Source organism: Salvelinus sp. IW2-2015, unplaced genomic scaffold (assembly GCF_002910315.2).
Source record: "Salvelinus sp. IW2-2015 unplaced genomic scaffold, ASM291031v2 Un_scaffold2491, whole genome shotgun sequence".
Classification (NCBI taxonomy): domain Eukaryota; kingdom Metazoa; phylum Chordata; class Actinopteri; order Salmoniformes; family Salmonidae; genus Salvelinus; species Salvelinus sp. IW2-2015.
In genome coordinates, this window is record NW_019943808.1 from 19,610 (window position 1) to 33,334 (window position 13,725).

Here is a 13,725-nt window from a genome sequence, read left to right on the forward strand (position 1 = left end):
GGTTAACTATGACTAACTATAGCAGTCTTATGTCTTTGGGGGTAGAAGCTGTTCAGGGTCCTGTTGTTTCCAGACTTGGTGCATAGATTGCCGTCGGTAGCAGAGAGAACAGTCTATGACTTTGGTGGCTGGAGTTTTGACCCTTTTTAGGGCCTTCCTCTGACACCGCTGGTGTAGAGGTCCGGATGCAGGGAGCTCAGACCAGTGATGTACTGGGCTGTACACACTACCCTCTGTAGCGCCTTGCGGTCGGATCAAGCATTGCCAGTTACCAAACCAATGAGTAGTAGCCTACAACTGGTCAATGGTTATTCTATAGCCGTAAGCATGGTCACATGTTGTTCTGTAGCATTTCTTTCAGCTTCACAGTCAGGACAGAGAGAGAGAGAGAGAGAGCGAATGCTGTGTGTGTGTGTGTGTGTGTGTGACCTAGCACTGAGTAGTAGTAATCCCATAACCTCTGATATTTACTACCTGACCTCAGTTACTGTTCTACAAACCTCTAGGGCAAGAGTCTAGTGGAGTTCACTCTAACTCTGAAAGATTCAATTTCACCTCAAGTTTCCTTTCAAGTGTCAACAATGGCGAGGAGGCCACTTACTTAGAGAACGACTACTCATAAAAACATGTTTGTCAAAACCTTATCCACTTAGCCTAACGACACCAGAGCCCGATCCCACAGTCTCACAACAGCCGTACTCTCCCCTCTGCCTCAGATCCAGTATTCAGTCCTGCCTACCTTCCCAACAGCCTGAAGACAGAACATCTCTGGGACTGACTGAGTGATGCAGGAAGCAAATCTCTGGGACTGACTGAGGTGATGTGGGAAGAAGACAGGACATTCGGACTGACTGAGGTGATGTGGGAAAAGACAGGAACATCTCTGGGACTGATGAGGTGAATGTGGGAAGAAGACAGGAACATCTCTGGGACTGACTGAGGTGATGTGGGAGAAGACAGGAACATCTCTGGACTGACTGAGGTGATGTGGGAGAAGACAGGAACATCTCTGGGACTGACTGAGGTGATGTGGGAAGAAAAGACAGGAACATCTCTGGGACCTGACTGAGGTGATGTGGGAAGAAGACAGGAACATCTCTGGGCTGACTGAGGTGATTGGGAAGAAGACAGGAACATCTCTGGGACTGACTGAGTGATGTGGGAAGAAGACAGGAATCTGGGACTGACTGAGGGATGTGGGAAGAAGACAGAGGAACATCTCTGGGGCTGACTGAGGTTGTGGGAAGAAAGACAGGAACATCTCTGGGACTGACTGAGGTGATGTGGGAAGAAGACAGGAACATACTGGGACTGACGAGGTGATGTGGGAAGAAGACAGAACATCTCTGGGACTGACTGAGGTGATGTGGGAAGAAGAGGAACATCTCTGGGACTGACTGAGGTGATGTGGGAAGAAGACAAGGAACATCTCTGGGAGACTGAGGTGATGTGGGAAGAAGACAGGAACATCTCTGGGACTGACTGAGGTGATGTGGGAAAAGACAGGAACTCCATCTCAAATCAAATCAAATTGTATTTGTCACATGCGCCGAATACAACAAGTGTAGACCATACAGTGAAATGCTTACTTACATGCCCTTAATCAACAGCGTTAAGTTTTTACAAAATTAATAAAAGTAAACAAATAATTCAACAGCAGCAGTAAAATAAAATAGCGAGGCTATATACAGGACGTACGGTACAAAGTCATGTGGAGACCATATACAGGGGGTACCGTACAGAGTCATGTGGAGGCTAATACAGGGGTACTGGTACAGAGTCATGTGGAGCTATATACAGGGGTACCTGACGAGTCAATGTGGAGGCTATATACAGGGGTACGGTACAAGTCAATGTGGAGGCTATATCAGGGGGTACGGTAAGAGTCATGGGAGGCTATATACAGGGGGTACCGGTACGAGTCAATGTGGAGGCTATTCAGGGGTACGGTACAGAGTCAATGTGGAGGCTATATACAGGGGGTACCGGTACAGAGTCAATGTGGAGGCTATATACAGGGGGTACCGGTACAGAGTCAACGTGGAGGCTACATACAAGGGTACGGTACAGAGTCAATGTGGAGACTATATACAGGGGGTACCTGTACAGAGTCAATGTGGAGGCTATATACAGGGGTACCGGTACAGAGTCAATGTGGAGGCTACATACAGGGGTACGTACAGAGTCAATGTGAGGCTATATACAGGGGTACCGTACAAGAGTCAATGTGGAGGCTATATACAGGAGGTACCGGTACAGAGTCAATGTGGAGGCTATATACAGGGTACCGGTACAGAGTCAATGTGGAGGCTATATACAGGGGTACGGTACAGAGTCAATGTGGAGGCTATATACAGGGGGTACCGGTACAGAGTCAATGTGGAGACTATATAACAGGAGGTACTGGTACCTCCTGTATATATCTCCACATTGACACTGTACCGTACCTCCTGTATATAGAGTCAATGTGGAGACTATATACAGGGGTACCGGTACAGAGTCAATGTGGAGGCTATATACAGGGGGTACCGGTACAGAGTCAAGTGGAGACTATATACAGGGTGTTACGATACAGAGTCAATGTGGAGGCTAAATACAGGGGGTACCGGTACAGAGTCAATGTGGAGGCTATATACCAGGGGGTACCGGTACAGAGTCAATGTGGAGGCTATATACAGGGGGTACCGTACAGAGTCAATGTGGGAGGCTATATACAGGTGGTACGGTACAGAGTCAATGTGGAGGCTATATACAGAGGGTACTGGTACAGAGTCCAATGTGGAGGCTATATACGAGGGTACCGGTACAGAGTCAATGTGGAGGCTATATACAGGGTGGTTACAGAGCAGGAGTCAATGTGGAGACTATATACAGGGTGGTACAGTACAGAGTCAATGTGAGGTTATATACAGGGTGTTACGATACAGAGTCAATGTGGAGGCTATATACAGAGGGTACCGGTACAGAGTCAATGTGGAGACTATATCCAGGGTGTTCAGTACAGAGTCAATGTGGAGCTATATACAGGGTATACGTACAGAGTCAATGTGGAGGTTATATCAAGGGTGTACGTAACAGAGTCAATGTGAGCTATATACAGAGGTACCGTACAAGAGTCAATGTGGAGGCTATATACAGGGTGTTCACGATACAGAGTCAATGTGGAGGCTATATACAGGGGTACGATACAGAGTCAATGTGGAGGCTATATACAAGGGTGTACCGTACAGAGTCAATGTGAGGCTATATAACAGTGGTACTGTACAGAGTCATTGTGGAGGTATATACAGGGGTACCGGTACAGAGTCATGCGGAGGCTATATACAGGGGTTCCGGTAACAGAGTCAATGTGCGGGGCACAGGTTAGTTGAGGTAATTGAGGTAATATGTACATGTAGGTAGAGTTAAAGTGACTAGTATAGATAATAAACAGAGAGTAGCAGCAGCGTAAAAGAGGGGTCTGGGTAGCCCTTTGATTAGCTGTTCAGCAGTCTTGTGGCTTGGAGTAGAAGCTGTTAAGAAGCCTTTTGGACCTCGATTTGGCACTCTGGTACCGCTTGCAATGCGGAAGCAGAGAGAACAGTCTATGGTGGTTGGATCGTTGACAATTTCTAGGGCCCTCTACTGACAGGGCTGGTATAGAGGTCCTGGGTGGCAGGAAGCTTGGCCCCAGGGATGTACTGGCTGTACGCACTACACTCTGTAGCGCCTTGTGGTCGGAGCACCAGCAGTTGCCGTACCAGGCTGACTGAGGGAGGTGTGAAGAACATCGGATCAGAATGACTCGAACCCTGACTGAGTCATAATACAACATCTCTAGCAGGGGTCTGTGTCCCAATGGCACCCTATTCTCTAGATAGTGCACTACTTTTTTACGAGGGTCCATAGGGCTGTGGTCAAAAGTAGTGCGCTGTGTAGGGAATAGGGTGTGATTTAGGACACAGCGCATGACTGAGTCATAACAAACATCACTATCAAGACTAGAGGCTGAAGAGAAGCGGAAATATATACTTCAGGGATTGCTGCCGACCTCCCCACATGTCATTCCATGGACTAGCCTAGTACTAGGCCTGTCTCTCCTGAGGCTAAGGCTCATTATACAACAACACAGTTTATGGAATACACCCACCCAACACCCCTCCCCCAACAGCCCACGCACCAACGACATGCAAAGAACTTGCTTTGTGAACGAGGGGATGGTGGCTGGAAGGGGGGGGGCAGGTTTTGGGGGTGGAGGGGGGGGGCAGGTTTTGGGAGTGGGGACAGTGGGGGTCTTGGATAGTTAAGTGGCTTCACTGCAGTTGAATTGTGTTTTCAAATTAAATAAAAAAATATTTTTTTTATATAAATATATTTATGTATATATATTTATGTATTTTTACAAGGGGAAACCCGGCCGACAATATTTTCTACACAACCTCAGTGCTTCAGGTTATTCTATAAATCTAGTCATTGTTGTTGAGACAGGAGTTTTAAATTGGAGCGTCACCACATGGAATTCTGGGATCAAAAGCTTCCGCTTAGCAACCAATCAGAGTGGATAGGTGCTGAGCTGCTGTGTGGCGTAGAATAGTCTGCTCTTCCTCAGTGTGTGTCCAGTCCCTGTTGTTGGCAGCTCTCTCTCCATGAGAAGGGACAAACACAGAGCCGGCCAGTACAGGATGTCAGAACCACCTAGATACACACTGACAAGGCCGCACCTGAGACTGTCCAAAGGCCTCGCTTGCTTTCACCACACTATCACACAGTCGTACAAAACCACACACACTCACTATCACAGGTCTACACACACCATCGAACAAGACCTTCACACTATGACACGAGAGCTACGCTACAACAGCTTTCAAAAAAACGAACACCCCACGGCCAACACTTCTCACACGCTGCTGGGATCATAGCATTTGAATAAGAATGAGAGGCATGTTTTTCACCAGTGAGAGGGAGGGAGGGGTGTAGAGTACACAGGCAGGCAGGCTCATTGGCCCAGGCCCCAGGATGCAGCCGGAGTCACACTCCAGAGGCAATAGGCCAGCCGAGGGCATTGCCTTCAAAACACTGAGCTGGGGGGGGGGGGGGGGGGGCCTAGTATGTTGTTTTCAGTTGTAAGTTGTTGTTCATGCTGATCATTACACAGGGGTATACTATAAAGCAGGATCAATGACTTAGCCAGCTAACTTGCCAAAATATCATTGTTTTTTAATTTTAATTTTAAAAGATAAACTTGAAAATGGCCATGGTCTCTTTGACTCAACAACCCCCCAAAAAAAACATATCTGAGTTTAGTTTTATGAACGAAGCAAAACATCTAGTTGTAGTATACCACCCTGATCTTAGATCTACCTGGAAGACAAACGCTATCAATCCGTCTCAATCGGAATCTCCTCGAAGGGAGGAGAAAGAAATGCTTATGCTGTGTTTCAGTCAGATTTTCCCAGGTGGAAGGAACGCACATGATCACAACACACACAAATGGTTTAGAACTTTCATAGTTTTGATTATTTGAATCTTGACCCCCCCCCCAAACACAGGCACACATATAGTCAGCAACAAGTTGGACACCTTTTTTGAGGCCACAAACCAGACAGGGCCTGCATTGGGTAACCAATCAATGAGTTACTGAGGAAGGTGAAGGCCTACAGCAAAGCAGCTAAATGAAAAGATGAACTGTCATTTAGCTTTGAAGAGTCCCAAAAGCATAAACGCCAACTATAGCTTATAGACCATTTATGAAGGACCATGTTGTAAATTGCCAAGGAATTAGCCGCACAGATAATGTACTTTAGACAGAAGGCTGAGTTCCAATGGTTTAGCCTAGATTGCAAACAGAGTTTCAGTTTCAGAGGTGTCATTTATCAAGATCATCACCGTGCTTCTACACCTGCATTGCTTGCTGTTTTMGGGTTTTAGGCTGGGTTTCTGTACAGCACTTTGAGATATCAGCTGATGTACGAAGGTCTATATAAATACATTTAATTTGATTTGATTTGATCACGCATATCAATCACATGATGAGACACGGTCAAGAATGCAAGTGACCAAATAATAGTTTTCATAAATCAGAATCTCACTATCTCTAGTCTAAACTAAGATACATTTGAAGTTCTGCTGGTAATACAAAATGTGTGATACAATGTTGCTACTGTACTTGTGCAGTTTTTTGATACAATGTTCACACTGATAGCATAAAACTAGCAACATTGTGGCACTGAGTGTGAGTGGGTGCCCAAGCTTAAGGTTTAGCTAGCTAGTTAGCTTTAGCCCATACTTTTCTCCTTGGAAAATAGTTATTGTAGCTAATCAGACAACTAAGTAACTATCATAACTTGTGAACCTTTCAAGATAGCCAACGGTACTGTTATCTATCTTCATGATCGATCATTACCTGTAGTAATACACATCACACTTGCCAGCACTGAGCCCTGACTTCCGGATCACTTCTTCTTTTTTCCAACCCGGTGGCAGAGAGGGGCAATCCATCCTCTTCTTCTCCATAATCATCTAGCAATACTTTACGTTTGGGAATCACCCCAATCGTTATTCAAGACCGACGAAATAGCTAAAGAATACAACAACGTGTTAATAAATACAGCTGACCTGGCGACCTAACGTGAACGTGAAGCTACCTAAAAAAACGTTTCAACTGCTAACTACTTGAAACCAGAGCGAAACTAGGAACTTCTTATTTCCGCGATTTGTATCGAGGACTTTCGGTAGATAGATAGCTATATCGTTGGTTTGACAGGTTTTCCCTCTTTGATCTTCAACTATCCAACTATGAGACACGGCAATTGTATCTCAGTACTCGACCGCGGCGGTGGCAGTGACGTTGAGATATTTCAGCACTTCCCACACACTGACCCAGCGCCTGGCAACCGCACCGCTCGCTACAGCAACGCCCCGCCTCTCTGGAACGTCCCGTCACTTCTCGCTTCCCCATAAGAGATCCTATTTCCAATTCCTAATTCTGTACGGGGTTCCTCCCTTCCTAGGCGGTGATGCAACATTTACAGAGAAAATACCATTCTTATTCAGTAAAATATGAACCTAAAAAAAATATTTAAAAAAATTATCAAGTTGAACCGTTTATTTCTGAAAATTCTTCAATTTGAATGTTTCTGCAAGTATTAGCATTGGCTTATACATAGCCGCGTGATGTAGAGGTTGATGAAAGTGCTGCAAAACCAAGGCTCTAAAGATGCATCTCCTCTTTAAACTCCTCCAGATTAGGAATGTTTTTTCTGAGAATAGAGAAAAGTTCCTATCAAATGATCTGAACGGTGTAGTTGTATCAGATTTGCCACTGCGGCTGCGCAGCAAAGCAACCTTCTGTATAGTTATATTCATACAGAATTCTAACTCCATTGATAGCATAGTCTAAAGCAGTCTTCAACATGGCTAGTCTATTTCTTATATTCAATTAATTCTACATTTTCGTCATGTCACCATTTCAGATCATGTCACCATCTTGTCTTTAAATAGCTTCGCTCTRGCGCACACTCAAAACAATTTCTAACTGAAACCCAACCGTCTGGCTGAATAGTGGTAAAGGAGATACCATAGAAGATACCATGGGAGATACCATGGGATATACCATCCCATAGAAGATACCATGGGAGATACCATGGGAGAAACCATACCATGGGAGATACCATGGGAGATACCATCCCATAGAAGATACCATGGGAGATACCATGGGAGATACCATACCATGGGAGATACCATGGGAGATACCATACCATAGGAGATACCATGGGAGAAACCATACCATGGCGAGATAGCCATGCGGAGAACCATTACCATGGGACAGATACCATACAATAGGAGATACCATGGGAGGTACCATAGGAGATACCATACCATGGGAGATACCAATTACCATAGGAGATACCATGGGAGATACCATACCATGGAGATACCATGGGATATTACCATCCCATAGAAGATACCATGGGAGATACCATGGAGATAACCATACCATGGGAGTCATACCATAGGAGATACCATACCATAGGGAGATACCATACCATAGGAGATACATACCATATAGAGATACCATGGGAGAAACCATACATGGGAGATACCATACCATGGAAGATACCATACCATAGGAGAATAACATAAAATACCATGGGAGATACCATACCATAAGAGATACCATGGGAGATACCATACAATAGGAGATACCATGGAGGTACCATAGGAATACATACCATGGGAGATACCATAACCATAAGACCATGGAGATACATACCATAGGAGATACCATACCATGGGAGATACCATAGGAGATACCATACCATGGGAGATACCAGGGAGATACCATACCATAGGAGATAACATATAAATACCATGGAGATACCATACCATAGGTAGATACCATGGGAGATACCATACATAGGAGATACCATGGGAGGAAACATACCATGGGAGATACCATACGAGATACATGGGAAATACCATACCATAGGAGATACCAGGAGATACCATACCATAGAGAGATACCATGGGATATATACCATACCATGGGAGATACCAGGAGATACGATTACCATGGAGATACCATGGGAGATACCATACCATAGGAGATACCATGGGAGATACCATCCATGGAGATACCATGGAGATACCATACCATGGGAGATACCATACCATGGGAGATACCATGGGAAACATACCATGGGAGATACCATACCATAGAGGATACCATGGGAGATGTAAATGTAAATGTAATGAGATACCATACCATAGGAGATACCATGGAGGTACCATAGGAGATACCATACCATGGGAGATACCATACCATATGAGATACCATGGGAGAAACCATACCAATGGGGAGGATACCATACCACTGGGAGATACACATAACCATAGGAGATACCATACCATAGGAGATACCATACCATAGAGATAACATAAAATACCATGGGAGATACCATACCATAAAGAGATACCATGGGAGATACCATACAATAGGAGATACCATGGGAGGTACCATAGGAGATACCATACCAATGGGAGATACCATACCATAGGAGATACCGGAGATATACCATAGGAGATACCATACCATGGGAGATACCATAGGACAGATACACTATACCATGGGAGATACCATGGAGATACCATACCATAGGAGATAACATATAAAATACCATGGGAGATACCATACCACTAGGTGATACCATGGGAGATACCATACCATAGAGATACCATGGGAGAAACATACCATGGGAGATACCATACGAGATACGATGGGAGATACCATACCATAGGAAGATACCATGGGAGATCCATACACTAGGAAGATACCATGGAATACCTACCATGGGAGATAGCCATCACCATGGGAGATACCATGGGAGATACGATACCATGGGAGATACCATGGGAGATACCATACCATGAACTGAATACATAGGAGATACCATGGAGATACATACCATGGGAGATACCATACCATGGGAATACCATGGGAGAAACCATACCATGGGAGATACCATACCATAGGAGATACCATGGAGATGTAAATGTAAATGTAAATGAGATACCATACCATAGGAGATACCATGGGAGGTACCATAGGAGATACCATACCATGGGAGATACCATACCATAGAAATACAATGGAGATACCATACCATAGGAATTACCATACCATGGGAGATACCATAGGAGATACCATACCATGGGAGATACCATGGAGATACCATACATAGGAAGATAACATATAAAATACCATGGGAGATACCATACCATAGGAGACAATACATACCATGGAGGATACCATGGGAGATACCATACCATAGGAGATACCATGGGAGAAACATACCATGGGAAGATACCATACGAGATACAATGGGAGATACCATACCAGGGAGCATTACATGGATATACCATACCATAGGAGATACCATACCATAGGAGATAACATATAAAATATCATGGGAATACCATACCATAGGAGATACCATACCATGGGAGATACCATGCGAGTACCATCACATAGGAGATACCATGGGAGAAACCCATACCATGGGAGATACCATACCATAGGAGATACATACCATGGGAGATACCATAGGAGATACCATACCATAGGAGATAACATATAAAATACGATGGGAGATACCAAACCATGGGTGATACCATGGGAGATACCAATACCATAGGAGATACCATGGGAGAAACACATCGGGAGATACCATAGGACGAGATACCATACCATAGGAGATACCATACCATAGAAACTAACATATAATATCATAGGTAGATACCATACCATGGGAGATTTACCATGGGAGATACCATACCATAGGAGATACCATACCATGGGAGATACCATGGGAGATACGATACCATGGGAGATACCATGGGAGATACCATACCATGGGAGATACCATACCATGGGAGATACCATGGGAGATACCATGGGAGGCAAGAGTAGTCGTAGACTTTGATAGTGTTTTACTTTTCTAAAGCACCCAGTTTGTGAAGTCTGCCTGCATGGCCACCTGGGTCGTATTCATTAGTGCACACCGTCGCAAAATACTTTTGTTAAAAATAAAAGTGTTTTTTTTAGGGAGTAGATCAGCTTTAATATTGTAGCTTCCATCAATGTAATTGTCTTCAGCATTTCCAATCACTCATATATTTTTTGTAAATATATACAGTGCTGTGAAAAAGTATTTGCCCCCTTCCTGATTTATTTTTATTACACATGTCACACTTAAATGTTTCAGATCAAACAAATGTAAATATTACACAAAGATAACCCAACTAAACACAAAATGCAGTTTTTAAGTGATGATTTTATTTATTAAGGGGAAAAAGCAATCCGAACATTCATGGCCCTATGTGAAAAAGTAATTGCCCCCTAAACCTAATAACTAGTTGTGCCACCCTCACCACCCTCAGCAGCAACAACTGCAATCAAGCGTTTGCGATAACTGGCAATGAGCCTTTCACATCGCCTTGGAGGAATTTTGGCCCACTCTTCTTTGCAGAATTGTTTTAATTCAGCCACATTGGAGGGTTTTCGAGCATGAACCGACTTTAAGGTCACGCCACAGCATTTCAATCGGATTCAAGTCCGGACTTTGACCAGGCCACTCCAAAACCGTTTTTTTTTTTTACCATTCAGAGGTGGATTTGTTGGTGTGTTTTGAATCATTGTCCTGCTGCAGAACTCAAGTGCGCTTCAGCTTGAGGTCACGAACAGACGGCTGGACATTCTCCTTCAGGATTTTTTGGTAGAGAGCAGAATCCATGGTTCCGTCAACCACAGCAAGTCGTCCAGGTCCTGAAGCAGCCCCAGACCATTACACTACCACCACCATATTGGACTGTTGGTATGATGTTCTTTTTCTGAAATGCTGTGTTACTTTTACGCCAGACGTAACGGGACGCACACCTTCCAAAAAGTTCAACTTTTGTCCCGTCAGTCCACATAATATTTTTCCCAAAAGTCTTGGGGATCATCAAGATGAAATATAAAAATACCATGGAATACCATACGCATAGGAAGATACCATACCATGGGAGATACCATGGGAAGATACCATACCATAGGAGATACATGGGAGAAACATACCATGGAGCTACCATACGAGATACCATGGGAGATACCATACCATGGGAGATACCATGGGATTATAACCATACCATAGGAGATACCATACCATAGGAGATAACATATAAAATATCATGGGAGATACCATACCATAGGAGATACCATACCATGGGAGATACCATGCGAGATACATACCATAGGAGATACCATGGGAGAAACCATACCATGGGAGATACCATACCATAGGAGATACATACCATGGGAGATACCATAGGAGATACCATACCATAGGAGATAACAATTAAATACATGGGAGATACCATACCATGGGTGATACCATGGGAGATACCATACCATAGGAGATACCATGGAGAAACATACCATGGGAGATACATAACATACGAGATACCATGGGAGATACCATACCATAGGAGAATCCATACCATAGAAGCTAACATATAATTATCATAGGAGAATACCATACCATGGGAGATAACCATGGAGATATACTGGAGATACCATACCATAGGAGATACCATGGGAGATACATACATAGGAGATACCATACCATGGGAGATACCATGGGAGATACGAATACCATGGGAGATACCATGGGAGATACCATCTGGAGATACCATGGGAGATACATGGAGCAAGAGTAGTCGTAGACTTTGATAGTGTTTTACTTTTCTAAAGCACCCAGTTTGTGAAGTCTGCCTGCATGGCCACCTGGGTCGTATTCATTAGTGCACACCGTCGCAAAATACTTTTGTTAAAAATAAGTGTTTTTTTTAGGGAGTAGATCAGCTTTAATATTGTAGCTTCTCACATGAAATTGTCTTCAGCATTTCCAATCACGCATATATATTTTGTAAATATATACAGTGCTGTGAAAAGTATTTGCCCCCTTCCTGATTTATTTTTATACACGTCACACTTAAATGTTTCAGATCAAACAAATGTAAATATTACACAAAGATAACCCAACTAAACACAAAATGCAGTTTAAGTGATGATTTTATTTATTAAGGGGAAAAAGCAATCCGAACATTCATGGCCTCATGTGAAAAAGTATTGCCCCCTACACCTAATAACTAGTTGTGCCACCCTCACCACCCTCAGCAGCAACAACTGCAATCAAGCGTTTGCGATAACTGGCAATGAGCCTTTCACATCGCCTTGGAGGATTTGGCCCACTCTTCTTTGCAGAATTGTTTTAATTCGCCACATTGGAGGGTTTTCGAGCATGAACCGACTTTAAGGTCACGCACAGCATTTCAATCGGATTCAAGTCCGGACTTTGACCAGGCCACTCCAAAACCGTTTTTTTTTTTACCATTCAGAGGTGGATTTGTTGGGTGTTTTGAATCATTGTCCTGCTGCAGAACTCAAGTGCGCTTCAGCTTGAGGTCACGAACAGACGGCTGGACATTCTCCTTCAGGATTTTTTGGTAGAAGCGCAGAATCCATGGTTCCGTCAACCACAGCAAGTCGTCCAGGTCCTGAAGCAGCCCAGACCATTACACTACCACCACCATATTGACTGTTGGTATGATGTTCTTTTTCTGAAATGCTGTGTTACTTTTACGCCAGACGTAACGGGACGCACACCTTCCAAAAAGTTCAACTTTTGTCCCGTCAGTCCACATAATATTTTTCCCAAAAGTCTTGGGGATCATCAAGATGTTTTTTTGCCAAAGTCAGACAAGCCTTTTATGTTATTTTTGGTCAGCAGTGGTTTTCACGTCGGAACTTCTGCCATGGATACCATTTTTGCCCAGTCTCTTTCTTCTGGTTGAGTCATGAACACTGACCTTAACTGAGGCAAGTGAGGCCTGCAGTTCTTTTAGATGTTGTTGTGGGTTCTTTTGTGACCTCTTGGATGAGTCGTCGCTGCGCTCTTGGGGTAATTTTGGAGGGCGGCCACTCCTGGGCAGGTTCACCACTGTTCCAAATGTTCTCCATTTCTGTTAAATGTCTCTCACCGTGGTTCGCTGTCACCTGTGGTTCGCTGTCACCTGTGGTTCGCTGTCACCGTGGTTCGCTGTCACCGGTGGTTGCGTCCCGTGGTTCGCTGTCACCGTGGTTCGCTGTCACCGTGGTTCGCGTTCTGGTCGACGTGTTCGCTGGAGTCCCAAAGCTTTAGAAATGGT

At 44.1% G+C, this 13,725-nt stretch overlaps 1 protein-coding gene across 1 annotated transcript in view; it reads right to left on the reverse strand.

Annotated features, from left to right (window-relative positions):
* mbd2 (methyl-CpG binding domain protein 2) overlaps positions 1-6,893 on the reverse strand; it is a gene marked incomplete at its 3' end in the record, with an annotated part of 23,590 nt that extends 16,697 nt beyond the window's left edge. The window contains exon 1 of the mRNA XM_024141313.2: positions 6,383-6,893. Within this exon, the coding sequence (XP_023997081.2) occupies positions 6,383-6,498 (116 nt within the window). The remainder of the gene's footprint in view (positions 1-6,382) is intronic.
* Between the last annotated feature and the right edge of the window lie 6,832 nt (positions 6,894-13,725).